Source organism: Homarus americanus, unplaced genomic scaffold (assembly GCF_018991925.1).
Source record: "Homarus americanus isolate GMGI-L3 unplaced genomic scaffold, GMGI_Hamer_2.0 scaffold2224, whole genome shotgun sequence".
Taxonomy (NCBI): domain Eukaryota; kingdom Metazoa; phylum Arthropoda; class Malacostraca; order Decapoda; family Nephropidae; genus Homarus; species Homarus americanus.
This window is the reverse complement of record NW_024712260.1, coordinates 438,233-462,086: the sequence shown is the minus strand read 5'-3', so window position 1 is coordinate 462,086 and position 23,854 is coordinate 438,233. Positions and strand designations below refer to the sequence as shown.

At 40.0% G+C, this 23,854-nt stretch overlaps 1 protein-coding gene and 8 non-coding genes across 12 annotated transcripts in view; 5 read left to right on the top strand and 4 right to left on the bottom strand.

Annotated features, from left to right (window-relative positions):
* The window catches only part of LOC121859626 (laminin subunit alpha-like), a 91,406-nt gene extending 88,801 nt beyond the window's left edge, over positions 1-2,605 (top strand). For all 4 annotated transcript variants that reach the window (XM_042356580.1, XM_042356573.1, XM_042356569.1 and 1 more), the window contains 3 exons: positions 234-453; positions 1,047-1,274; positions 1,840-2,605. In XM_042356580.1, the coding sequence (XP_042212514.1) occupies positions 234-453; positions 1,047-1,274; positions 1,840-2,105 (714 nt within the window). In that variant the 3' untranslated portion in view covers positions 2,106-2,605. The remainder of the gene's footprint in view (positions 1-233; positions 454-1,046; positions 1,275-1,839) is intronic.
* A 7,549-nt stretch (positions 2,606-10,154) lies between these two features.
* Positions 10,155-10,226, top strand: Trnap-ugg. Its single transcript has one exon. It is a non-coding gene; the product is annotated as a tRNA-Pro (tRNA).
* An 88-nt stretch (positions 10,227-10,314) lies between these two features.
* Trnah-gug lies at positions 10,315-10,386 on the bottom strand. Its single transcript has one exon. It is a non-coding gene; the product is annotated as a tRNA-His (tRNA).
* Positions 10,387-11,071: 685 nt separating this feature from the next.
* Positions 11,072-11,143, top strand: Trnap-ugg. The gene has a single exon. It is a non-coding gene; the product is annotated as a tRNA-Pro (tRNA).
* Positions 11,144-11,231: 88 nt separating this feature from the next.
* On the bottom strand, positions 11,232-11,303 carry Trnah-gug. Its single transcript has one exon. It is a non-coding gene; the product is annotated as a tRNA-His (tRNA).
* A 685-nt stretch (positions 11,304-11,988) lies between these two features.
* Trnap-ugg lies at positions 11,989-12,060 on the top strand. The gene has a single exon. It is a non-coding gene; the product is annotated as a tRNA-Pro (tRNA).
* An 88-nt stretch (positions 12,061-12,148) lies between these two features.
* Trnah-gug lies at positions 12,149-12,220 on the bottom strand. The gene has a single exon. It is a non-coding gene; the product is annotated as a tRNA-His (tRNA).
* A 1,277-nt stretch (positions 12,221-13,497) lies between these two features.
* Trnah-gug lies at positions 13,498-13,569 on the bottom strand. The gene has a single exon. It is a non-coding gene; the product is annotated as a tRNA-His (tRNA).
* A 770-nt stretch (positions 13,570-14,339) lies between these two features.
* Trnap-ugg lies at positions 14,340-14,411 on the top strand. The gene has a single exon. It is a non-coding gene; the product is annotated as a tRNA-Pro (tRNA).
* Positions 14,412-23,854: the final 9,443 nt, after the last annotated feature.

Here is a 23,854-nt window from a genome sequence, read left to right as displayed (position 1 = left end):
AAGGAGCAAAGCTTTAATGTTTGGGAATTGTCTGCTTATTTTACTGGATTTTTTTTTTTCTTCAGAGGTCAAACTTACTGTGATTAGTATTACATTGTTGAACTGATCGACTTTAAAATGTTTCAGTAATTCATATCTTAATCTTGATTACCAGGTACTTCTTTTATGCCTGTTTTTGCTGGTAGTCTTTTAATTTGAACAAATTAAATTACTTGAAATTTCTTTCTTTACAGCAACCCTTCTATTATGGTGGCATTTCTTCAGACGTTGCAAATCTTGTACAGCAAAATACTGAAGGCACAGAAATCTCCTTTAATGGATGCCTGAGAAACTTCCGCATGAATAACCAACGCGTAGGTGGTGGACATGATGCCTTTAGTCTCATCCGTTGTTCTGCTAATGTGGAGGCTGGAGTATTCTTTGGATATGGTCCTCGTTCTCATGTTATTTTACGTAAGTTCAGATTTACTGAAAACTGGTTACATTTAAACATTTTACATGAATTTGATGTTGCATTTATGTATGGAAAAATATAACTTTGCCCCCTCCTGTAAAAACAAAACAAAATTATTACTGTACTTGAATCATTTCTAAGTTAAATTTCATCAACCAGTTTTGCAAAAAGGAAGTACTGTACAGTGTTCAAGAAAATGCAAGACTAATGAATACAAGTAAAGAAGTGGTATGATGGGGGGGTGAGGGAGGGGATTTTGAGAATTGCAATTAAATACCAGGTAGCGACGTGTCCTCCTAATATTACTTATTAAGTAATTATTAGATGTTTTAATTGCCTGTATGTTGGCCTGGCGAGTTATTGCTTGGCATTAACATACCTAGGTATAAGCTAGATGTCGCATTCTGGATTGAAGAAAAATTACAAAAAGGTTTTTCAGGAATAAAACCCTTTCATAAATTGGGGAATTTCTGTTTATATTACTGTATCTTAAATACTGTGCTTTCATTTTTATATGCATTTTGGTGTTACAAATTTCTTTAACAGTACAGATTACTGTACAGGTACTACAATTTATATTTTTCTTCATCAGGCAAACGATTTAGCGTGGGAAGAGTGTTTGAAATGACAATGGATATAAAACCCAGAACAATTGATGGTGTCCTTGCATCTGTTCATGGACGGCGTGATTTTGTGATGCTGCATCTTAAGAATGGAACTGTTGAACTAAGTGTTGACAATGGCAAGGGTATTATCACTGCTAAGTATACCCCACCTTCCCCATGGATGTTGTGTGATGGCAAATGGCATTCTATCCAATGTAAGTACAGAGGGTAAATGTGTATCTAAATAGTGTTTGATATTCTATTTTATGTTTGGTTGGGATATATAAATATTTACTTCATAATACTTATTTATCTGTCTCAACATTGTAAAGTGTCTAGTAACCAACAGTAATTCCCAAATCATTTGTTAAACATTCTTTCTTGGTTTTGTAACATACACATGTAAAATATGAGGCCCTTGCTTATATCAAGTGAATTGTTTATATTTTTAACATTTTGTTCATATTCATAAGTAAAAATAAAAAGAGTAGAATTAGCAAGTCGTACAACTTTAGATGAAGGATATACCTGGTTGTAGAGGTGCTGTATTGTGGGTGTGGCCAAAGTAAAGAACCGTCAGTAGACTAATGTTAACCTCTTCCTCTTATTACTACTTTCATATATCAGTCTACTACCCGGCAGTAAATGTATCTCCTTATGCTGGCTACTTTATTTCATTCATTACAGTTATATTATTATAAATTAGAGTTCAGATGAATTGATTTTATATTTAACATTAATCCAATTACTGTAGTTTTTTTTAAATTGACTTATTTCCAGTAATCAAGAACAAGAATATTGCCATTCTTGTAGTGGATGAAACTTCAACTGTTCCTGTGTCTGGCAAGATCGGGGCCACCTCTACCGATACAAAGAACCCATTATTCTTGGGTTCACAACCACACGTACAGAATCGACGTGGAGGAGCAAGTGATAAAAAATTTATTGGCTGTGTGAGAAATGTAACTGTTAATAAGGACCCAGTAGCTTTAGCATACACCACATTTGTAGGTAATGTGAATGCTGGGTCATGTCCCACCATCTAGTTCTGGACACTAAAGTACTGTAGTATGTACCGGTATCACACATTGTAGAGGTATTAGTTATAGAAAATGAAAGCCTAAATTAGTAATGGGAATTTTCAATTTGGATTAAACATCTTTATTTACCTTACTTTTTAGAAATATAACCATATCTTCCAATTTAGTCATCCATTGATATATAATTTCCCAGGTCTCCAACTTTTGAGTTTTAAAGAATTACCCCGGTAAGTCATATTGTCATTTATTTCAGTAAACATTAACAGCTATTGATAGTTTTTTTTAGTTAGTTCATCAGGTAACAACATATTTTGGCAAAAACGTTTCATTGAAAATGTTTTTATTCTGCACATAAAAAAAGTAACATCATGAAACCATTTAGTGTATGCTGTGTACAAAATTAACAACTGAAGATATGTTAACTCAATTGGCTCACTGACTTTGGCATGTAGTATTTGGCAGATTAAAACTTATGATGTAAAATTATGTAAAGTTTTGCAAAATTCTATGACTGAAAATCATTTTCCTTGTTTTAAAGACTAAAAGTTTTTGTTAAAGCTACTGTAGTATTGTGTGATGGGCCATAGGGTGGAAGAGTCCAATCAAAAATGGGTCGCCAAACATTTATCAATGGGTAAATAGATATACAAATAATTAATGTTTTCATCTTTGGAAGAACATGAATTTGCAAAATGCCTCCATTAAGAAGTATATTTTGGGAAAAGTATACAACAAACTTTGCTGACATGGTTGAGTCTTCTGATATATGATATAAGTATCCCTTGTTTAACAATCATTCACTTAGCAATTTTTTGGTTTAGCAATTTAAAATTTTTAACACCCTTTCTTATTTAACAATCAACAATTTTCGGTTTAGCAATCTGCAACTACCTGGGAAAAATTCAGGAGGGATATCAGAAAAACTGGGGATTCTGTGCTCCAAGTGCACATCATTACAATAATGTACTGTAATGTGGCTTAGAAATAAAGAAAATCGGTACTGTATACAATGTACAGTTCAGTACAGTACTATATTTTATAGTTTTATAGTATACAGTGTACTGTACTATAAACTATAAAATAAGAAAAATGAAGAGCACAGGTGTGTATGTGTGAGAAAAGAACACATGTATTGAGGAAGTGAGCTGTAACTCTGGCTCACCATCCTCTCCCTTCCCCCTATGTGATGTCAGGACATACAGGCAGCAGCCACACACGTCTCTTGAGTCAGCTTGGTGAGTTCCCAGGTGGACTGTGTCGCATGTATACTGTACCAGTAAATGTGAGGAATATATAAAAATAATAAATAAAAGTAATAAATAAAATAAAAGAAAAATACTGCATTGCCATTGTTCCCCCTCTCCCACTCTGTGGGCTAACTGCTGAGCACATAAGAAATGTTTATTACTTTTAGGTTATTGGTCGTATGATCATTATTTCATTTTATTTTTATAATTTTTTGCATATTCTGTATGAAGGATTGTTCTGTGCATTTAACAGAGTAAATGAAAAATAAAGAAAATTATGTACTGTACTGTACACTATACCCAAAATTACGAGTTGAACAATAAGATAACTCACAGCTCAGTACTCCGCTCTTAGTGCTACTGGGTGATGAGTCGGTGATTTGGCTATGCAATTATGTACTTTCTCCTCATATTATTCCTCGTTATCCCTCGTTTAACAATTATTTTGCTTAACAATCGATTTTTCAGAAACTCCTCCCAATCATTAAACTAGGGATACCTGTATACAGTAACACTGTACTATACCCCAATTTACATTAGGGATGTGTTCCTGAAAAGTGAGTCGGTTATCAAAACAATGTAAATGAAAGTACTATAATATTTTCCCATAGAATTAGTAGAATAAGGGGGAATGTGTTTCTGGCATTGTATTTTGTTTTTTTACCTATGATAGCTTTTTTTATTAATGGCAGTTATACTCAAATACACTTACATATAAATAAAATAAAATTACAACCACTAAACATATGTAAATGAAAATAAAATTGTTAAAAGTTTTAATTTTCTTGAGTATGAATACAGGGACTATTGGTACATGAATCGAATGTAAGCCCAGTGCAGCTGTATACTACATGTCTAATATGAATAAAACTCTCCAGTTACCAATACATCGGGTATAGATTTATAGTTAAGTACAAGTGTCTTAATAAGGTACAGGTACTGTACAGGTTGAATCTTATGAAATACAGGTGCGTCTCACTATACGAATGGATTAGGGTGCTTGAAAACCATTTGTGACGTGAATATTCATATAGCAAATAACATAACATATGGGAAAAATATGGTTCAATTCTTTCTGACCAAAAAGTCAAATTGGCTCATGGACAAAAACAACCCCCCCAAAAAACTACCATAATTTAGTACCTAACCATTGTAATTTATTATCTAACTGTAGAGTACTGTAATTTAGTACCTAACCATTGTAATTTATTATCTAACTGTAGAGTACTGTAATTTAGTACCTAACATTAAAAAATGAATACCTGTACTGTAGATAAAAATTTGGTATATTATCTTAAGGTAGGGTGGTCGGGATTTAGCACCATCATTTGTAGAGGTAGAATAGCTTTAGTGCAGTAAGAAAGATGTTTAAGCATAAAATAATCTTTTTTTTTCTTTTACTTTTATCCTTTTTGCCATTGATTGGCTTGTTAACCACTTGGGCTATCAAATGATTTCTCATTGTTGTCCCCCAGTTTGCATTAAAATTAAGAGAGGTCCTAGGGTTGTCTGTCTAGAGTGCACCTCACATTTCATGAGAACTTTAGGCTGCTTTGAAGCACCTTATGGTACGTAAATGCCATGATACCTTGTCCATCCATTCCATTGTAAAGTGAGTACAGTACTGAAATTGCTTATCATCTCGGGGTATTCCCAAATAAACAAAGTTTTTCATAGCCTTTTCTACCATGGTTGCTTCAATGTTCTTTAAGGCACTACCTTCACTACCTTAAGTCAATAAATCCCCAAATCCACAAAAGTTAGAATATATAGATCTTTTATCCATTTAGTCCATTTCAATCCATCAGATGACCTGGAATGAATAAGGTCAACTTAATCAACACCAATCCTCACAAAAGGTTTAATGGTCACAGGTAGGGGTAGCATGTACCATTTGTTGGCATATACTGTAAGATCTGCTTAGGCATAGAATGTAGGTATCAGTTGTTAGCCAGAAGGAAATAAACTTGATTAATAACAAGTGTGTACTGTACATGTGCTTCAATACCCAGCCAAAGCTGACTCCTGGCCTTTTTTGAACACTACCAAATGATAACTCGTACAGTACCACATATAGTATGCTCGTTCACTTAAACCATGATTAATTTACTTAAGGTGTAAATGCGTATGATCAAAGAAACACTTATGTTTTGTTTTGTGTTTGAAACCTGTGTTAAGTATTAGCATTTCTTTGCAAGTTTGGTGGGAGGTGTTTGGTAGTTATGCAATATGCACATTGGATAGTGTTGCCTTGCCTATGCTTTGGCAATGGCAGCTTGAATCACTAATTGAGCTTTCTTTTTTCATGGATGCTTCGCCACTTGCTTTTCTGGCAGACATATAGTATGTGATCATTTTGAATTAACTGGCAACTTGTTCTGTATGAGTAGTTTTGGAAACCATGAACATTGGCAGCTTAGGACCCTCAAACCCATTGATGTTCCCCAAATTGAAGTCACGAATCAAATTATCAAACACAATCGCTGGAGTAATACTGTAGTCCCACAATAGGTAGCAGTGCTTCATGCAAACTTAACAACAAGCAGATCCATTTATCATGATCCTGGGAATAATGTGCACTGTACGTACTGTATAGCCGACTCAGGAGACCAGATTGGTGGTCACAATGCATCTGGTACTCACTAGCCCCTGCACCTTGGGTATGAGAATAATTTTTGGTGTTTTACTCAAATCTGACCTTCATTTTTTTTGCTATTTATTTATTTATTTTTTTTTTGCAAAAAAATGAAATTTTTTATTTTAATAAACTGCTAATTTGCACAGAAATGGAGGTCAGACTTGAGAAAAACACCAAAAATAACCTATTCTCATACCAAAGGAAGGATCCAACCAAATAACCTGACCTAACTTAACGTAACAGAAAAAAAAAGTGCTTTGCCCCAAAGATAAATGTCAGAATCATCTAAAACAGCAAGAAAACTGACGAAAAAATATATTTTTCATGTGAAAAGGGGTGATGGGTGGTTAACGAAAAATAACCATAAATTGACCCTTTTATTAAGAGCGCGAAAGTACACTTAGAAAATTTTACGTGGAAGTAATAAGGCAATAATAATAATAAGTACGTTAGGCATCAATTCTTTCGTTTTCTTTGGAGTTGACCAGATATATTGTGAAGGAAATTTTCAGGGCAAACTAAAATAAATTTGACTTGCTGATATCAATTTATCGTTTCACCATCTATCGTTCAGGCAGTTGATCACTTCTTTGATATTTTGCAGACGTGTAATGTCCAGTATTAGTACAGGAGGAAACTAGGGTGTCCAGGGGAAGACTGCGGTGTTTGGAAGTGTCACATGTAGTTAGCAGCCTTTTTATCGAATGCGCGTAATTCCCACTATATAACAGGATGTATCTTGCAATCTTTATATATATATATAACGTTCTTAGCCACAATAAGTAGTTCTTGGATATTTCTTTTGAATAAGACTAGTGAACTCTTTGAATAAGCCCCTAATTAAGTCGAGTAAAAAAAATAGACTTCAACTCTGGCACATGTTCAGGTACATTCAAGTGTCCGCGCATATGTTTCGCAGCATTTACCACTTGTAAGCTGGCAACTTGGCAAGAGACGAAGCTTTCATGCAAAATTCTTAGTTCGTATTTTGTCTTTTTGTAATGGAAAACCTAGCTTAGATTTAGGTCACTGTCAGAAGTATTGTCAACCAGAAGGTATACTGCCACATGTACCTCCCCTGGATTATCACCGTGTGTGTTGAATCAGAAATACTTCTTAACACAGAGGGTGGTAGACCTATGGAACGCTCTACCAGCTCAAACTGTGGAATCAAGAACAGTACTTGGCTTCAAAATAGCCCTAGAAAAATCATCAAGAACAATGGAAGGATCCTACACAGGGCACTGGCCTCCTTTCCTCAATATGGTTACCTATAGTGGGTGAGCATTAGGTAAATAAGGTAAAAGCAGGGGCGGATGCAGAGGGGTCCGGAACCCCACATTTCATTAGAAAATGTCAATATTTTTCTTTAATGCAATATTATACTCGGGCGACGCGTTTTTACACAGTAAAATTTAATTACTTTTGACATCAGAATATCTCCCAATATCAAGTGCACATGGCTTCAAAATGGCCTCGAAATGCCCATGATATTGGTCAGATTAAAAAAATCGGGGAGGGGTGCTTACAGCGCACCCCCAACTGGTGGGCTCTACGCCCCCCCCCCTTTCATATTCCTGGATCCGACCCTGAAAAGTTCAAAATTGTTTATCAGAACCAATTCCCCCGGCCCGGATGTGTCTTAATCGCGTGGTTTTGAATTTTGGTCCTGACCTTTGATCTACCATCATCTTTACTAATTTGTGCTCATTGATTAATATCCTCCTCACCTGCCAGGGTATTTTTTTTCATTGTGTGTGTGTGTGTGTGTGTGGGAGAAATGATTCCGTTATAAACGAGACAGCTGATTATGATGACCCGTGACAGGCGAGTCAGGTGGCTGGCACTAGTCATAGGGAACGCTTCATTTAGGCGAAGGTGTGAAAGGATAACATTACAATTTAAGGTTAAGAGCCACAACAATAAACCTGAAACAGTTGACCAAACCATAAGGGGGGTGTGAGATGAAAGGTGAAGGTCAGTCATGCCTCAATGACTGAAGAAAAAAGTCGAACGAGCAGATTTTAATGACAACTGAAAGGTGAAGTGGATGATGACCAAGAGAGGGTTTAAAACATTAAATCCGTGTTTAAGGTTTTCTCAGAACTGATTTACCTTTTTATGTCCTTATATTTAGGTATGACGACTTTTTTTTTATCAAATCAGATTGTTCTTATCCATTAACCAACTTCTCTTTCAGGGTTCATCAAAATCGTCTCCCCTGCACAGTAACGTTTTCACCTAAAAAAAAAAAAAGGGTAATTATTGACAAACAACATTAACTCGTTTGCTAAATCACCCTCTCAAAAATTTCCTAGAGCTGAAGCAGTTCCACCAATAATGTGTTTATCATCCCTCAGGCACTGATGCAGCAGTTCCACGTAGTGAGTATACGCCTTGGCTACCACAACCCACGCTGGAGGTTCTCAGTAACGAGAAGCTTCCTGCACCCGGTTATTCAGAGCAGAGCCACGACACCGCCCTCTGAGTCTCGTGTGCCATCAGTGTCAGGTATAAATCCATTTTATTGTAGGACAAAAATCCATCTAATCCAACCAAACCTTAATTAACCTTAGCGAACATAACCTTACCAAAATTACCCTAACCTAACTTTTATCCAACCTAACCTGACTTACAGTGGTGGTATTCGTTCACTTTATTATTTTGGTGGTCAGTTTTGTTTTGTATGTGGCAAATGTCTGAAAACACTTTTTCTTTATTTTCACCAGCCCCCTGAAACTCGAATAGCTGAGTAAGGGCTTCGCTACCTACCATTTAATGAAAATGTTTCAACAACAACAAAAAGGTCAGAGTTAGACAAAATGATACCATTTCTAACCTTAAGTGATGGGAGTTCTTCCTCGAGTCTTAATTTCGTTGCAAAGAACAAAAATCACATTGGGTAACGGGGTCACCCTACAGTGTATTGTTCGCCGCCTTCGTTGTTTTGACATGCTCCATTGTTCTGACACTTTCCTTGCCCTTGCTATCAATCATTCTTACCCTTCCTCTACTTTCAACCTTTCCACCGAAATTTATATAAAAATCAAATAATCTTTTTCATAGTTGCTTTGTGCACATATTTACGTAATGCGGAGTTTATCATTCGTCAATCATGGGTAATCCACAGAAAGGTTGGGTTTATACAGGTTAGATTAGTTAGGTTAGTTTGGGCTATCAAAATAAGAAGTTATTAGAACATTGGCTTCTGCCTCCAGAGAACTTTCAACTCCCCAAAATCCAACAAACAAAATTATAAGTTTTCATAAATTCAGGCAATCTGTAAGTTAGAAAAAAAGTCTGATTGAATTAACTTGAGTTGGTAAGGTTAAACCATTCTTAGACTGATCAAGCCAGGGGTCCGTGACGCGTGTTCGAGTCGGGGTCCAAGCAAGGTATAGTTCCGTTCAGAAGTTCGTGGTGCACAAGTGGTGAAGGGTGCATAGCCTGTTGCACCCTTCCTGTACGACAGGTCATTGCGCCGAACCTCCTACTAACACACACAGTGGAACTGGCAACAGAGCAGTGTGATTCGAACAAATACTCATCAAAAGGAGATGGGAAGGGTATTTATATGAATATCCTGCTGACGAGAGAAGAAAACTGAAGTAATAGGAGTATCCATTCGAATATCAAAATACAATAGGGAAATTGAACACCATAAGAAGGAGAACAGAGCTCATATATCAAGAGTCTTCAATGTATTCATTACTTGAAGTTTTTCGTATAATACTCTAGCTATATATACAAGTAATCACATGTAAGGCGATCGTTGCCATTTTACGGTTTCGCCCCACTGCTGCCACTAATCAGGAGGTGTCTTTCAGGAGGGGTCCAGGAGGTGTCTTCCAGGTGGGGTCCAGGAGGAGTCTTTCAGGTGGGGTCCAGAAGACGTCTTCCAGGTGGTGTCGAGGAGGCTTCTTCCAGGTGGGGTCGAGGAGACGTCTTCCTTGTGGGGTCCAGGAGACGTCATACAGGTGGAGTCCAGAAGACATCTTCCAGGTGGGGTCCAGGAGACGTCTTACATGAGGAAACTAGAGTAACCAGAGAACAACTGCGACGTTTGGTGGGGTTACATCTGACCCGAGCTGGTTATCAAATTCAGGACACTTGTTATCATTGTATGGCATCACTTCCTTATATCTGTCTATCCTCTTTTACTAACATAGCGGCCTGTTGGTCTAGGGGTATGATTCCTGCTTTGGGTGCAGGAGGTCCCGGGTTCAAATCCCGGACAGGCCCTTACGTTATGTTAGATGTTGGAAACTTCGTAACAACTTTATAAACTTCAACAACTCGTGTGTGTCAAAAGGTTCTTGGAGTTATCCCATGCCGTGACCAGGATTCGAACCTGGGTTATTGCGGCCACAACGCAATGTACTAACCACTATACGATCACGGCCGCTGACTCATGTTACAGCTTTCCAGGAGATATTAGTCTAGACTACGACAGATTAGGTTTGCTTAGGATAGATGAGGCTATGTTAGGATTCATTAGGTTAGAACAGGTTATGATAGATCAGGGTAGGTGGAATCCACTAGGCGTCTTCCAAATGGGTACAAGAAGCGTCTTGCAGGTGGGGTCCAGGAGGACGCTTCCAAGTGGAGGCGTCATACAGGTGGGATCCAAGAGAAAGCTTCCAAGTGGGGTCCAGGAGACGTTTTCCATTTGGGCTACAGGAAATATGTTTCAAATGGGGTCTAGCAGGTGTCTTTCAAACGCAGTCCAGAAGGCGTCTTCCAGGTGACGTTCAGGAGGTGTCTTCCAGGTGGGGTCCATGTGGCGACTTTCAGGTGGGATCCAGAAGACGTCTTCCAGGTGGTGTCGAGGAGGCTTCTTCCAGGTGAGGTCGAGGAGACGTCTTCCTTGTGGGGTCCAGGAGACGTCATACAGGTGGAGTCCAGAAGACATCTTCCAGGTGGGGTCCAGGAGACGTCTTACATGAGGAAACTAGAGTAACCAGAGAACAACTGCGACGTTTGGTGGGGTTACATCTGACCCGAGCTGGTTATCAAATTCAGGACACTTGTTATCATTGTTTGGCATCACTTCCTTATATCTGTCTATCCTCTTTTACTAACATATCGGCCTGTTGGTCTAGGGGTATGATTCCTGCTTTGGGTGCAGGAGGTCCCGGGTTCAAATCCCGGACAGGCCCTTACGTTATGTTAGATGTTGGAAACTTCGTAACAACTTTATAAACTTCAACAACTCGTGTGTGTCAAAAGGTTCTTGGAGTTATCCCATGCCGTGACCAGGATTCGAACCTGGGTTATTGCGGCCACAACGCAATGTACTAACCACTATACGATCACGGCCGCTGACTCATGTTACAGCTTTCCAGGAGATATTAGTCTAGACTACGACAGATTAGGTTTGCTTAGGATAGATGAGGCTATGTTAGGATTCATTAGGTTAGAACAGGTTATGATAGATCAGGGTAGGTGGAATCCACTAGGCGTCTTCCAAATGGGTACAAGAAGCGTCTTGCAGGTGGGGTCCAGGAGGACGCTTCCAAGTGGAGGCGTCATACAGGTGGGATCCAAGAGAAAGCTTCCAAGTGGGGTCCAGGAGACGTTTTCCATTTGGGCTACAGGAAATATGTTTCAAATGGGGTCTAGCAGGTGTCTTTCAAACGCAGTCCAGAAGGCGTCTTCCAGGTGACGTTCAGGAGGTGTCTTCCAGGTGGGGCCCATGTGGCGACTTTCAGGTGGGATCCAGAAGACGTCTTCCAGGTGGTGTCGAGGAGGCTTCTTCCAGGTGAGGTCGAGGAGACGTCTTCCTTGTGGGGTCCAGGAGACGTCATACAGGTGGAGTCCAGAAGACATCTTCCAGGTGGGGTCCAGGAGACGTCTTACATGAGGAAACTAGAGTAACCAGAGAACAACTGCGACGTTTGGTGGGGTTACATCTGACCCGAGCTGGTTATCAAATTCAGGACACTTGTTATCATTGTATGGCATCACTTCCTTATATCTGTCTATCCTCTTTTACTAACATAGCGGCCTGTTGGTCTAGGGGTATGATTCCTGCTTTGGGTGCAGGAGGTCCCGGGTTCAAATCCCGGACAGGCCCTTACGTTATGTTAGATGTTGGAAACTTCGTAACAACTTTATAAACTTCAACAACTCGTGTGTGTCAAAAGGTTCTTGGAGTTATCCCATGCCGTGACCAGGATTCGAACCTGGGTTATTGCGGCCACAACGCAATGTACTAACCACTATACGATCACGGCCGCTGACTCATGTTACAGCTTTCCAGGAGATATTAGTCTCGACTACGACAGATTAGGTTGGCTTAGGATAGATGAGGCTATGTTAGGATTCATTAGGTTAGAACAGGTTATGATAGATCAGGGTAAGTGGGATCCACGAGGCGTCTTCCAAATGGGTACAAGAAGCGTCTTGCAGGTGGGGTCCAGGAGGCGTCATACAGGTGGGATCCAAGAGAAAGCTTCCAAGTGGGGTCCAGGAGACGTCTTCCATTTGGGCTACAGGAAATATGTTTCAGATGGGGTCTAGCAGGTGTCTTTCAAACGCAGTCCAGAAGGCGTCTTCCAGGTGACGTCCAGGAGGTGTCTTCCAGGTAGGGTCCATGTGGCGACTTTCAGGTGGGATCCAGGAGGCGTCTTCCAGGTGGAGTCCAAGAGACGTGTTCCAGGTGGGGTCCAGGAAGCATCTTGCAAGTGGGTTCCAGGAGGCGTCTTTTAGGTGGGGTCCAGGAGGAAGATTCCAGGTGGGGTCCAGGAAGCCTTTTCCAGGTGAGGTCAAGGAGGCGTCTTTTAGGTGAGCTCCAGGAGGTGTCTTACAGGTGGGATCCATGAAGCGTCTTATAGGTGGGTTCCAGGAAGAAGCTTCCAAGTGGGGTCCAGGAGACCTCTTTCAGGTGGGCTCCAGGAAACGTCTTCCAGGCGGAGTCTTGGAGGAGTCCTTCACGTGGGGTCCAAGAGGCATCTTCCAGGTGGGGTCCAGGAGGCGTTGTCCAGGTAGGGTCCTAGAGGCATCTTTCAGATGTGGTCCATGAGAAGTCTTCCAAGTGGGGTCTAGGACACGTCTTACAGGAGAAAACGCGAGTAACCGGAAAAAACCTGTGGCGTTTGGTAGGGCTACACTGGGCAACTCCCATCTCACGACTGATCCGGGCCAGTAACATAATTAAAAACACGCATGTCAACATTGTATAATAAAGGCTTATATAAAAAAAAATATATATATATATATATATATATATATATATATATATATATATATATATATATATATATATATATATATATATATATATATATATATATATATATATATATATATATATATATATATATCCTCTATTAATAATGCCGTAGCCTGTTGGTTTAGGGGTATAATTCCTGCTTTGGGTGCAGTAGGTCCCGTGTTCAAATCCCGTACAGGCCCTTACATTATGTTAGATGTTGGAAACTCCTTAACATCTTTATAAACATCAGCGAATCGTGTTTTTGTAGTCGACAAAAAGTCCTTCAAGTCATCCCCTTGCCGTGACCAGGATTCGAACCTGGGTTATTGCGGCCACAACGCAATGTACTAACCACTATACGATCACGGCCACTGACTCATTTTATAGACAAAGGAGACATTAGTCTCGACTATGACAGATTAGGTTCGCTTAGGAGAGATGAGGCTACATTAGGATAGATTTTATTCGGATAGGTTACGATAGATCAAGGTAGGTGGGGTCCAAAAGGTGTCTTTCAGGTGGGGTCCAAGAGGTGTCTTTCAGGTGACGTACAAGAGGCGTCTTATGGGTAGGGTCCAGGTGTCTTCCAGGTGGGTCCCAGGAGGTGTCTTTCAAGTGGAGTCCAGGAGTCTTATTTCAGTGGGGTCTAGGTGTCTTCCAGTTGGGGTCCAGAAGACGTCTTCCAGGTGGGCTCCAGGAGACGTCTTTCAGGTGGGTCCCGGGAGACGTCTTGCAGGTGAGGTCCACGAAGCGTCTTACAGGTGGGGTCCAGGGGGCAACTTTCAAGTGGGGACCAGGAGGTGTCTTACAGGTGGAGCCCAGGAGGCGTCTTCCAGGGGGCGTCTTCCAAGTGGGGTCCAGGGGGCGTCTTACAGGTGGGGTCCAGTAGACGTCTTACAGGTGGGGTCCAGGAGCCGATTTCCAGGTAGGGTCTAGGAGGCGTCTTCCCGGTAGGGTCCAGGAAACGTTTTACAGGAGAAAATTAGAGTAACCGGAGAAAAGCTACGACGTTTGGTGGGGTTACATTGGATAACACCCTTGTCACATCTGACCCGAGCTGGTTATCAAATCCAGGACATTTGTTATCATTGTATGGCATCACTTCCTTATATTTGTCTATCCTCTTTTAATAAAATAGCGGCCTGTTGGTCTAGGGGTATGATTCCTGCTTTGGGTGCAGGAGGTCCCGGGTTCAAATCCCGGACAGGCCCTTACGTTATGTTAGATGTTGGAAACTTCATAACATCTTTATGATCTCCGACAACTCGTATGTTGTAGCCGCCAAAAGGTTCTTGTACTCTAGTCATCCCTTGCCGTGACCAGGATTCGAACCTGGGTTATTGTGGCCACAACGCAATGTACTAACCACTATGCGATCACGGCTACTGACTCAATTTAAAGTGGCACAGGATATATTAATCTAGACTTGCTTGCTTAGGATAGATAAGGCTATATTAGAATGGCCACGTTATATATGGGTAGTTTATCCTAGGTTATAAGAGGCTATGATAGAATAGTAGCCTATATTTGAATAAGTCAGGGGTTGGATATGTGTGCAGTCACTATCCATATTCCCCCTCTGGTTGGAGAGAAGGCGAAACCAAGGTTGAAGAAAGGTCAGGCGAGCGGACATACAATCTACTCTTTCAGTAGTTTGGTGATGAGGCACGATGGTGGTGGGAACACTCACCACCACTTCCAACACACTCAGGCAAAACACGCGAGCACACGTATGAAATATGATTAATAACATTGACTTTTGGTATGTTGATAGGGCTATAATTATTTTATGAATTTTAATTTATAACGACAGCACGTAGCACAGCGTATGTTCGTTCGCCCGGCCTTTCTAAACTTTGGCTTCGCCTTCCATCCAGCCAGGCAGGTAAAGAAAAAGTGGATTGTAACTGTACCTATATATTTGAATATCATAGGTTAGGTTATATTAGGTTAAGGTAGATTAGACAATATTAGGATAAGTTACGATCGGGTAGGTTGAATTTTATCCTAACACTGTCATGTGATGGTCCAGCGACTCACGTGCTTAACAATCCATGTGACATCATTTGTGGTCCTGTGAATCCAGGTGAGTCACACGTTATCTGGTCCGTTGTTGTGGTGTGATGCGACTTACTCTTAGAACCCGTGTATGTATGTGTGTGTGTGTGTGAGTGTGTGAGTGTGTTTTACGTTATCAGTGTCGTCAATGTAAAACTTATTTCTGCTATTCCTCCTCTGTTTTGGCCAGAACACGAACAAACCGATGTTCACTATCTCAATCTCCGTTGCACTATACTCTTCGATACTTCCCAAATAAGCTCATTATCGTCCCTATATAGTCTCCATAGTATATGATGTCTCTCTTCCACTTGCGTATACTGACACAATAACACCCATCTTCAAGTCCTCCGTTATCTTTTCATTTCTCGAGTTGTAGCATCCACTTCCCCCTCACATACCATACCGGGAACTCCACTGTTCCTTCCGATGGTTCATAAGCCTTCTTCCTAACCTAACTTAACTGCACCGTCTTCTCTTAGACACCCATCACTGATCACTCCGAAGCCACCATCTCAAAAATCACTTCCCCTCGTTTACCAGTTTCATTAGCCTTTTATAATTCTTGTTTTGCCTTCTCATATTCTCTCTGCCATGTAATACGATCAGCTCTTCATTTTACATTTACGTTCATTTCTTTAAGATCCTGCCACTGCAAAACTTCAGAAGTGTAGATGCTCTTCCCTCCCCTAGAGATTCAATTAAATAGGTTTAGGATTTTCTCGTAAACATCGTTTTCGCTTCCCTGAGTTGCATCATCATTCTCTTGTTTATATTGTCGCAATTTTGTTATCTTGGCCACTATTAAGAGATTGTGTAGAAATTATGGAAGCCCGGTAATGTTTTCTGACGGTGGTGCTTTAGAACATACAATTAGTCCCTCACAAATATAACCATGTGATTTTTGCTTGACTTTTTTCCTTTTACATAGTTCCTAAATTTGGAGAGTCACAACCCACTTGCCTTGAGAGGTATGTCACCTTACCTCGCTTTAAGTTAGTCAAAATAGTGACATTTTTTTCTAAAAACCTTTTCTTATCACCAACTCTCGTACTGTACCCTGCTTGGGTAAGTGGACGTTAAATTTAGTTAAAAAAATACATAATATATTATTTGAGTAAAATCACATATCCCTTATTCAAGCGGTCGTGTTAAGTTTCGTTTATTGCATCTTTTCGTTTGACACAATGATATGGCATTGGAATGATAAGATTGAACCATTCACAGGTACAAGGTAAACAAATAACAAACACAGATACCAAACAAAATAGTTTACATGTTGATCACTTTTATGTAACTTGGTAGAGATGAAGCACAAACCCAAAGTCCTGCAAGACGAGTAAATTTTCTGCCTTATTTATCCTGTAAAACAAATGGTTTTCTGAAACTAATTTCGACCACATGTCACCATAACTGTTCAATACACGCATGGATAGACAGTGAAGAAGGCTGTACATATCTTAGGTTGTTTATATAGGTTGTATTATGATGTTTCCACAACCCAGTCCCAAAAACTGCTACACGGGGAGACACGGCAGCTGCTTGGCGCTGATAGAGATAGGTCGCGGTTCACGTGTGTGAATTCGCTGATACAATATGGTGGTGTACGAGGTGAGGGCCAGCAGCTTGTGTTTTCCTAGTGTGTTGCTGTAGGGGAGCCTCCCGGGTGTTGTAGGCGGGACGCTGACCTCACACTGACTCCTTTGTCTGCTTGGCCCGTCTTTCCCCCAGTTGTTCCACCAAGTCGCCCGATATACCGGTAACAAATACAAAAACAGATTGCATTGTCTCAACTCAACATGACCATCAACTCAACGTAAAATGCAAAATGTCAATGTTCGGGTGATATAATGTCTCTTGACCACTCGAAATGCTTTGTGACTGACTGTGTTATTACCTGAGACATTTCTTTGTTTGCAAGGACAGGTGGTGGTGGATAAATATTTAACATTATTCCTATATCAGACCAAAGTAGCAGCTTAAAGTACACAGTCACATGTGGTGGTCATTAGCAAGATATGCATTACTGTGTACAGTCGAGTCAGTAAACGCAAATATGTTCATGATTTTTTCTCATTTACCTTATTTTACCTAATGGCCATCCACTAAAGGCGGCCATGCCAAGGGAAGGAGTCCGGTGGTCTGTGTAGGATTCCTCCATTGTTCTTGATGGTTTGGGCAGGGACTATTTTGAAGCCAAGTACTGTTCTCAATTCCACTGCTTGAGCTGGTAGACGGTTCGATGGGACCACTACCCTCTGTGTGAAGGCGTATTTCCTGATTGCAACCTTGTAGTTATGTCCCCTCGTGTTGGTGATCTCTTCAGCAGATGTCGTTAATAACACAAGATAAAGCTCTTCTGTCCTCTCCAGACAAAAACCTAAATAGTAAGTTCCTTTCTCCTTTCTCACACTATCTCGATTATCACACTGATCGCTTCACTTAACCAAACATAACTGAGGAAAAATCACATTAGAACCAAACTTATCATATCACTAACTCCCTTCCACCCAAAAAAAATTATCTTGGAAAATTTTGAAGGCCATGTGAAGATTAGGTACCCTAGCTTATTTCACATGATGATTAAATACCTTAACGCATACCTGAAGGTGTTAGGTTAGGTTAGATTATTGTTGGGTTGTTTATCATCTGGAACAAAGCAGGTATTACAGCCCGTTCTTCTATCACGAGTACTCACGACAGGAGTAATGAGGCTTCACACTCGACTTTAGGAGCATATAACAAGTGAATCTAGCAACTTGAGTGATTATGGAAGAATTACTGGAGAGCTACTGAGGTTTCCCCTGTAGTAACACTGAACAAATAAAATTCATAACGAAATAACAAAGACGAACCCACCGCCCGGACGGCTAGTTATATATACAGTATATAAAATAAAACGTGACGGGATTGAAAATGACCAGCCATTATCATTTTGAATATATCACATGATGTCGACATATAAATATTTGATAATATTATGCAATGAACATGTTGTCGTTTTGTGATGTGCTTTCCCATAAAGGCTCCATAATACACGTAGTAAATGTCAGAGCCATTATCATCATGAAATAAAGCGTACATCAATACATTATACACTGAATCAAGTCACAAACGTTTATATTTTATTACATACAACTTGTCTCTTTGCCATCATTTACATAGTAATACCTCCTGTGTTTTTGCACATGACGACACACAGCAACATTGTCCAGATACATTTTACCAACATTAGACAATATAAGTTACCATACTCTAAATATATATGTCCAGAATTTAATGAATTATTTTTATTATATGATAGTTTAACAATAACATACCTGATCATTTATGTGTATCTGAGGACGTGTATGGAGGAGACTAGTTATATCATGTCTCCTCACTATAGCTGGTTAATTAAATACATATAAGAGAGACTGACCTACTTAATGCTCCTTCTGACGGAATTCATTAGCATTGAAACCTTTCTGTAAACCGTATATAGAGATGAGATTCGGGATGATTCCTCTGATACTATCTTCCTGGTTAGTATCTGGCATGATAGTGTTAAGTTAGGTTAATCTTCAGGTGAAATAAGCTGGGGTATCTAATCTTAAGGTGAAATAAGCTGGGGTATCTAATCTTATGGTGAAATAAGCTGGGGTATCTAATCTTATGGTGAAATAAGCTGGGGTATCTAATCTCATGGTGAAATAAGCTGGGGTATCTAATCTTAAGATGAAATAAGCTGGGGTATCTAATCTTATGGTGAAATAAGCTGGGGTATCTAATCTTATGGTGAAATAAGCTAGTGTGTCTAATCTTCAGGTTAAAAAACTGGTGTGTCTCATCTTCAGGTGATCCAAATTAATAATAACTCCCCAGCTATCCAACAATTCTCAGCATGAAATCTTACAGTGTATAAGGCTTGGTCATATTACCTCACTGAATCTTTAACAATGTACCAAGAAAGCAACACTCGGTCTAATAATATTCACAAAATTATACTCTTCCCAATGATACTTTTAATGCCATATAAGACTTGCTGAAAAAGGTGGGGGGGGTGGGAATCCCTCTCTGAAATCGACTCCTGAGACACTCGTGTTTTCCTATTATGTTGGCTCTGAGACCCTGACCTCACACTGGCTCCTCTGTGTGTTACATCCTGTCCTCGCTATTGTCTTACCCTATATTTACCACATACCATATACAAAAAAAAAGATTATTTCACATCTCAAAGCGACCATCAATTCCAGGGTTCTTGCCAAACCAATCTCTAACCGCAAAAATGCCTTTCCACCCGATAAATTTTACCGGGAATACATACCCCTTGTCACGTCCAATCAAAATCAATAGAGAACTCATTATGCTTACAAGATGCACAGAGTCATCTAAAAAGAATACCCGGAGTTTAAATGGTTGTATATTAAATTATGGGTTTTCTTTTTTGATGATCCTATATTTGTGTATAGAATAATTCTGCACACGTCTAGACAATGTCGGATGCATTCGTGTGCTTAAAATATTGACACTGTTACGAACCACGCCATCAATTGTCATGATCTACCTACCCAGTACTACGAACCACGCCATCTATTGTCCTGATCTACCTACCCAGCACCACGAGCAACGCCATCTAGGGACGAAACCCGAGTATGACTAGTCTAGTTACCACTCCGGGGTTTCCCTTCTCCATATCCTGGTTGTTGGGTCACCTCCTCCAAGTCTTCCTCATCAGCTCCAGATCGAGGAATGTTCAGTTCACTCTAGGAAGTGACCACACTAGGCTCACCTATCCTGGAAACCTACGGCACAGTGACTACCTACCGTCTTCTACAATACTCAGCCTTACTCGTCAGCCATCTCAGCACTGCACTTGAGTATTTTGTAATCTTATATTGCCTCCCACCTCCACCTTGCTTCACTATTGTTTTATGTTGTATAAATATGTATATACTGTTAATGTTTAGGTTAAGTATGGTTAAGGGTAAATTATAGAAAGCTGAATATTTTGTTAAGGAATTTATGGTATTTTATTATACACACCAAAAACTCGCATCCTTTGTCTACCCTTTTATAGTCCGATTGTCTTTGTTTTTTTATTGTTGTTGCCTGTTGGGATCTGGGTAGACTTTTAACTATATTCTAAATCCCCAACTCGTAACAAAACTAATTTTGTACATTACCTCAGTACATTAGGAAAGGTTGTACATTATCTAGTCATAGGATAAGTTGTACATTATGATCTACTATATTACTGACCAGTATCAAGCCTTCAGAAAGCTGTCAGGGCCAACTTTTGGGGAGTGAGTGTTGTGAACTCTTGGAACAATCTGCCAGTGTTGTGACGGCACCGGGTGTGAGCTCATTTAAGACCAGACTTGACCAACACTGGTGTAAATTCAGAAATATTCTGGAGCCAGTAAATACCAAGTACTGTACTTGCCAACAGTGTGTAACAGAGATGTGACCTGTCGCCCAAGAAGCGAGGCGGCCGATCAGTGGCGAAGAGGATCAAATAAAGTAAGGTAAGGTAAAAGGAAGTAAAGTAAACCTGGATATACCTTGTCTGTTGCTGAGATTGAATCTTGATCTACTCTCTTATTCGTGCTACCTTGATCTACGCTGCTTTAACTTGCAGTTTACTCTGAAGTGGTAAGCAGACATCTTTGGGTTAAGATTCGGAAATTTTCTACCACGGAACTTTATTTTGCTATTTATATAGGGAGACAGGGGGGGGGGGGATTTCATTTATTACGTTTTCGTCGTAAATTTATATTTTCTATTTTTTTTTTCGATTCAACTTAAAACATACATTTTGGCGGGAGACACTGTTTACATCTTATTAAGCCTTAAAAATGTCAATAATAGCGGCTTCATTTTGACAGATTTGACAAATGGTTTGCCAAGCTGACGAACACTCATTGCGCCGTGAATCCATCTTGCGAATAGGGAAGGAAAATTAAAACTGACTGTGTGTATCACTTGACACTGAAAGCAACGCTGATCCGCTGGGCATAGTTACTTGTGTATCGTCAGTGGTGACTTTTGCACCATTTCCGTCAACTTTCCCCTTTTCTGTCGTTTTTTCCATGAATTCTTATTTTTTCTGGTGTCTCACTTAAACGAAACATATCGTATCCTCCTGATTGGCTTCTACCAATTCCCGCGGTCAAGCCAAGATCTATACTGTACTCGATAATGAGGATATTTTTATAAAATAAACATCGAGCCACGTAATATAACTAAATTTAATTTAATAATTATAATCTATTGCAGTTTTAATAAAGTGATTAAGTGTAAAATTTGGTTTATTGATGTTGATATTCGTAAATACATGATATGGTAGTCAGAGTCATCTTCTTCGTTTACAATTGACGAACGCAGAAAGACTGGCGCTTATGGTGTTCTGCTAACGTCTGTGAAATGCAAAGTGCGGTTCAAACTGTTATTAGAAGATGGAAACTCGCCAAGACAAAAGAAATCTCGTTACTGTGGCTTCTGCAGGACACTTGGTTGGGCAAAGTACCAAAAGTAACATCGCGTAAACCTCCAGCATCTGATAATTAAGGTAAGGTTAAGTTTTGATTGGTAGAGGGAGGTGAGGGAACAGGAAGAGCTATAATCTGGTCTGACTGTTCTTGATTAATATTAAGTGATAATAGTGTAGCAAACAAAAAGGTATAAAGGAAATTAAGGTAATTGGTGAGACGGTCATTATCTTGTGTCCGTTACTTAAGGATTTTTTTACGATTTTTCTGCAGTTATACTGTAGTTGTTTGCATTTCATTGGCGTATACTTTTTTTTTTAAACGCAGGTTAACTGCCTCTCCCCTATAGATTAGCTTAGGATATCTTCATTTCATTAATAAGCTCCCTATAAAGGTGGTGTTTGCCTCAGTACAGTCAATATTTAAGGGCTTCTAGTGACGCTCCATTCATAACCCAGTCACACAGCATGACTTTGAAAGGCAAGTTCTTTGTATGTTGCTCATTGCTTATAATCTATGTAGTCATACCAGGCTCTGCTTTACTTTTGACGTCATTTCATCACCTGTGGCTACCTTAGACAATATTAAGACCCTAAAGAATTTATAACCTCGTAGCCAAAGGGTGGGCAGTCGGCCCGTATAGTTCGAAAGGTCGGTCTGGAATTCAGAATAATGAAATAGGTAACCGGCTTTTTTTGGGTGACTAGTTGTACATAATCTACGACAGTGAAACGTTCAGGTCACTGCATTACAAAGGAACATAGGTCAGGGGGTCAGCTTTTTCGCGCCATATATATATATATATATATTTGCTGATGGTACACAGTATATAGTTGTTTTAAAACCACCTACCTAACCTAACTTAACCTAACTTAAATAAAACGTTCCTACCTAAATAACACGTGAAACTCTCTTACCTAAACTACGCCTACCTAAACCACAAATACCTAAAACGTACCTACCTAAACCTACCCTAACTAAACCACCCCTGCCTAAACCACCCCTGCCTAAACCACCCCTTCCTAAACCACCCCTACCTAAACCAACCCTTCCTAAACCACCCCAACCTAAATCTCCCTAACCTAAATGACCTTCAAACTTGATTTAACTAAACCAAAGCTATTGGGAATCACAGAAATAATTTTTGGGTGGGATTTTGTCAGATGGGATTGTGCGTTATTTTGTCCGTTAGGGTTTTTGTCCGATGAAATTTTTTTCGTGTTCCGGTGAGTGATAATTATGTGCGGAGTCTGTCATCACTCAGCAATTGTGTTGGTCTTAACTCCCTCCTCTCTCTCTCCCTCTTCTCTTATTATTCTCTCCTTGGTTTCCTTTCTTCTCTTCCTCCACCACCCCTTTCTGTCCTCCTCTTCCTCGTTCTTCCCTCCCCATCACCACCACCTCACCCCTCCTTGTTCTCCTCTCTCCCCTTCGTCATTTCTTACTACACTCTACTCCCTCCTCCCCCACTTCCCTTTTAACCTTCTCCTTCTCCACTTGTCTTCCCTTCCTCTCAGTCCTCATTTCCCTCTTTCCTTTTTCTCTCTCTTGTCCCACCATCACCCCCTATTTCTTCCATCCCCCCCTCCTCCTTCTCCCTTCATCCCTCCACCTCCCCCTCCCTCCTCCTCTCCCCCAGACACACACGCACAACAAAATTTTCCTGAAACGGCACCAGTTAGAGTGGAATAAGTTGATGTTCGTACCTTGGGGATAGTTTTAGTATTTTGCTAACAAATAGACAGATATTTATTCAGTAAAAACGCATCATAAAATTACACAGTGGTTCAGTTGTATACGTATATTGTGTATGTATGTAAACGACAAACGGTGAGCTGGTTCAACTATAGGAAAGAATCCAGAGTTAGCGCGATGTTAATTTGTTTTTTGGGGGGAACCTTTGTGTATATGTGTGTGTATTAAGAAGACGCTTATAATGTGTCTGTAAGAGGCAATATACAAGAGGTAAGAGAGGGAAAGAGGAGGAGACTGAACGGAGAAGGGGAGAATGAGTTTTGTCAACTTTGAACCCCTGAACTTAAACATGGTTAGGTTAGGTTTGGTTTGATCCGGTTGTAATATCAGGTGGTAAGAAAGTGCTTTGGGGGACGATCGGGAAAATTAGA